General features: G+C 37.8%; 1 protein-coding gene across 1 annotated transcript; it reads right to left on the reverse strand.

Annotated features, from left to right (window-relative positions):
* Positions 1-1,115: 1,115 nt before the first annotated feature.
* LOC104222309 (serine/threonine-protein kinase-like protein CCR4) lies at positions 1,116-3,827 on the reverse strand. The gene has a single exon (XM_009773536.2). The coding sequence runs from the start codon at positions 3,577-3,579 to the stop codon at positions 1,195-1,197; it is 2,385 nt and encodes a 794-aa protein (XP_009771838.1). The 5' UTR covers positions 3,580-3,827; the 3' UTR covers positions 1,116-1,194.
* Positions 3,828-4,723: the final 896 nt, after the last annotated feature.

The raw sequence follows: 4,723 nt of genomic DNA on the forward strand, positions 1-4,723 counted from the left end.
AATTATATGCTCTTTAATCTCTGGAAACTTTTGTTAAAAAATACCTTCAATGATAGTTAAATATATATTAATAATATAAGGCTTGTTCAAACAGACAAAGGAAGAAAATACAGGTCAATTTGGAAAATTGTTGAATTGTATGCACATTTCTACAAATTTGACCTAATCACCCCCACAAAAGCAAAAAATGGACCAAGCTATAGTTGGTAAACTCTCTATATTATTTGATTTTCAATATTTTCTCTTTGACTTATGGTAGTACTAATTGCCAACTCTGTCTTTGAAAAACTATAAAATTCAAAAGGAAAATTCAAATGGAAGGTCAGAAGGAAAATTTTAAATTATTGAGCTCTGTCATCCACTTTTGTTAAATCACTTTGTGGTTGGTATTAATTCATACACTTTCTAAATCATGGAGGACCTTACCCCTATCCTAGGGTAGAGAGGGTTTGCTCCGATGGTAAGTAACCCCCACTTCCAACCGAGAGGTTGTGAGTTCGAGTCTCCCCAAGAGCAAGGTGGGAAGTTCTTGGAGGGAAGGATGCCGGGGTCTATTTGGAAACAGTCTCTCTACCCTAGGGTAGGGGTAAGGTCTGCGTACACACTACCCTCCCCAGACCCCACTAAGTGAGATTATACTGGGTTGTTGTTGTTGTTGTTTCTTTATTACTCTAGATTCAATGTAATGTAAACTTTGACTATTACTTAATATTTTATTTTATTTTTTTACTATTTTGATTGAAAAATTACAATATATTTTTTTAATGTAACTTCTAATATCAAAATTTCTTAGTGGAAAGATGTTACATAAATAGCCGGCCAAATTATTGTTTATTTTTTCTATCTTGTGTACATAAATTATACATCTCCCGCATTTTTATTTATATAAGTATTTCACATTTACGATGAAATTTCTGAAATTGATTGATCATGTATTGTTATACAAATATTATACATATATTATTCGTCGGCCGACTATTTTTAGTTTAAGAAATTAGATGAGAGACTATTTAAGTTAAACATGAATTAATCTAATCCAGTTTACTTTTAAAAATTGATCAGATTGAAGCGAAAATTGTCACAAATTAAATTTAGAAAAGAAATGGTCTGCGATGAGTGGAAAAATAATTTAAATATATATAGGAAAATAAGAAAAATGTGTAATTACAATATACATGTGTCAAAGCATGCTGCTTATGTGGACGAATCATCGGTGTTAGACCGAGAGAAAATTGGAGTAGCCAAACATGCCTTTAAGGCTCTTTCTAGCGTATTTACAACTTGAGTCATAGTTGGACGATCTCTACCTTCTAATGTGGTACAATCTGCTGCTAGATAACCTACATATGCCACAGACTCAATTTCAAAAGGTGTTGGTGGTGGAACTCTACGATCCAATACCCTATGAATCTCATCTTGTACTATGTATGGCACAACAAAATCAACCACATTTCTTGGTACCTTATTCTCATTCTTGTGAATTGCCTTGTAACCCGACAACAACTCTAGTAACATTACTCCGAAACTATACACATCACTTTTCGTCGTTAGTTGTTGCAGTCTGTAGTACTCGGGGTCCATGTAACCTACCGTGCCAGCAGCGCGCATAGAAAGGTGTGTTTCGTCATCCTGAGGTCCCATTAAGGACAATCCAAAGTCGGACACCTTGGCATTCCACGTGACATCAAGCAATATGTTGGACGACTTGATGTCACGGTGGATGACAGTTGGCACCGCGTACTCATGCAAGTACTCGATGCCACGTGCCGCGTCCAATGCCACCTTGATCCTACCAACCCATGACATTAGTGGTGAGCTTTCGAGCCCGTGGAGATGGTCATGGAGAGTGCCATTGTTCATGTATTCGAAAATCAAGACACGTTCATTGTTATCTTCACAATACCCTAATAGCTTAACAAGGTTTTTGTGATTGAGGCGCGACAAAAACTCTAGCTCATTGAGGAATGCATTGTCTTTGTCCTCTTGTCTATATTTTGTGCCTCCAGCATAGGAAGATGAGGCTGAAGCTTCTGCTCTTTTTATGGCTACTTCGCGCCCATCTTCTAATGTAGCATGATACACAGCTCCAAAACTTCCACTCCCAATTTTGTGCTCGTCGGAGAAATTATTAGTCACTTGAAGTAACACTTGCAATGAAAATTCTTCTAAATGACCCCCATTTCCTATACTAATCAATTGACTAAGTCTTTTTTCCAAGACTGGGGGCTGAGGAGTACCTTGTTGATCTTGAACTCGAGACGTCTGGCTGCCTTGCTGGGGCGGTGACCCCGCCTCATCAAGGCGGCCAGAGTCGTGTACTCTGCATCCTCTGATCTTGCAATACTTGAAAAACAAGATAACAAGGACACTCAACATCATTAAGGATCCAACACAACCTACCACTAGAAATGCCACATTCCTCCTACTCCATGGATCGCTTCTTCCACTCGTTTGAGATGGCGTTGGCGATGGCATTGGTTGTGGGGGCAATGGTGGTAGTGAAGGACCCGACCCGTTAACGATTGGTGGATTCACACTGGAATCTTGCCCAACACAATGTTGACATATCATTAGTCCCCGACCACAAAATGACTCATAATTAGGTAAAGGTACACAAGGACATGAAGTAGTACATGGTCCCGGAACTACTCCTACACCATTAAAAACTGCTGGATTTGAATTGAAAATGTCATTGCCCCAACAAAACAATGAATAATTTGAGGTCACAATACCACAGAAAATGTCTTGTTTTGCTTCCAATGTTTCAAAAAATTCCCCACTCAAAGATGAAGGCAGACTAAAACCAGTTTCTCCCCAACAAACAACTTTCCCATTAATCCTCAAAGCACAACTCCTATTATCACCTAAAGCAAGTGATTTGAATTGGCCAATAGGCTTTTCTCCTACCATATTTCCCCAACAAACCAAACTATTATTCTTGGAAATAGCACAAACATGTTGTGAACCAGATGCAATTTCACTGTAATTCCCTGAAGGAATAGCATCAGTGACATTTCTAAAGCTTCCTAAACATTGGATTTGACCAAATGTCAACAAACCACAAACAAAATCTTCTCCAACGGCAAGATTTGAAGTCATCAAACTTCTGTTTGATGAATTAAATTCATGCCACTGCCAACATTCAAGCCTATTATTGGTTCCATTAACAATTCCACAAATGTGGGAATTACCGGAATCAAGATTTGTGATCAATGGACCAAGATAAATACTTTTGTAAGACAAGTTGGTACCATTGTTTAAGAATCTCCAACACACCATGATTGAAGTAGAAGAAGAGTAAGATGAAGTCAACCCACAAAGGAAACCATTCCCACCTACAATTCCAGAAAAGTAAACTGAAGGATTCAAAGGGATTTGAATTCCTTCAGGAAAACTAGTACAATTGAGAGAAGATTGTTGAGGAAATGAGGAGGAGGAAATCAATGCACAAATTAGTGTTTGGTTAGAAGTTTTTGAAATGGCAACAGTTGAAAGTGAAGAAATGGGTGAAAGGGAAATGAGAAAGCAAAGAAGTACTAAAGAAAAGAAAAGGTGAGTTTTTTGATCAAGAATGGCCATAGAAATGGTGTGATGGAAAATGCTTTCATGGTGTTTTAGAGAATAAAAGAAGGAATTATTTTCAAAGATTTGTATAATATTGTGAGGTTTGAAGCAGCTTTAAGAGGGAGAGGATTATGATTTGGGTGTGTTGAAGAATCAAAGTAAAGGAAAACGCGGCTTAGAAATGGCAGAGAGTGAGGACTGAGGACCAAAGACTAAGTCCCCATTTTAGGAAATTTGGAAAAGAATACGCAAAGGGACAGCGTGTGGTCACAGGATACAAATGGGTTAAGTTATAGGGATTTGTACGCAAATAGCCGGCCAGGTTCAATGTTTACTTTTCATATCCGATATATATAAACCCCTACTTCCAACCGAGAGGTTGTGAGTTCGAGTCTCCCCAAGAGCAAGGTGGGAAGTTCTTGGAGGGAAGGATGTCGGGGGTCTATTTGGAAACAGTCTCTCTACCCTAGGGTAGGGGTAAGGTCTGCGTACACACTACCCTCCCCAGACCCCACTAAGTGGGATTATACTGGGTTATTGTTGTTGTTGTATCCGATATATATAAATTATCGACAAAATACATAAGTTATCACCTGACTTATGAACCAAATCCCTCTTATACACTTTTTGTGAACCAAAATTATCTTACACACTCAACCTTTCCAAAGTGTATCTAAGACACACCTTTTTTATCTTTGACCACTTTATCTCAGAGATTGTATCACATGTGCTAATTAAATCTTGACACGTGTTATAACTCAAGTAAAAAAAGAAAATGCATAATTTGTATCAGGTTTTTATTTTTTACCTCTTCACGCGCCTGTTTTGCGTGTAATTTACCAGATCAAAAGGGGGTGTCTTAGACACACTTCGAAAAGGTTGAGTGTGTAAAGTAATTTTGGTCTGCAAAAAGTGTGTAAGAGGGATTTGGTCCATAGCTTGGGGGGTAACTTATGTATTTTGCCTAAATTATACGCTAAATATATAATTATACACATTATATAGTGATTATATGTACATTATACATCCGTTTGCTACTTTTAGTTTAAGTGGTTGGATAGACGGCTATTTGAGTTAATTCTTCTAAGTTTTAGGTATAGTGACTCTCAAAGTTTACGTCAGAATCTATCGGAAATAACCTTTTCACCTGCACAATATA

This window comes from Nicotiana sylvestris, chromosome 3 (genome assembly GCF_000393655.2).
Source record: "Nicotiana sylvestris chromosome 3, ASM39365v2, whole genome shotgun sequence".
Lineage (NCBI taxonomy): Eukaryota > Viridiplantae > Streptophyta > Magnoliopsida > Solanales > Solanaceae > Nicotiana > Nicotiana sylvestris.

Excerpts from the sequence above, each read along its gene's own strand:
- LOC104222309 (XM_009773536.2), bottom strand. The coding sequence starts at position 3,579 with ATGGCCATTCTTGATCAAAAAACTCACCTTTTCTTTTCTTTAGTACTT.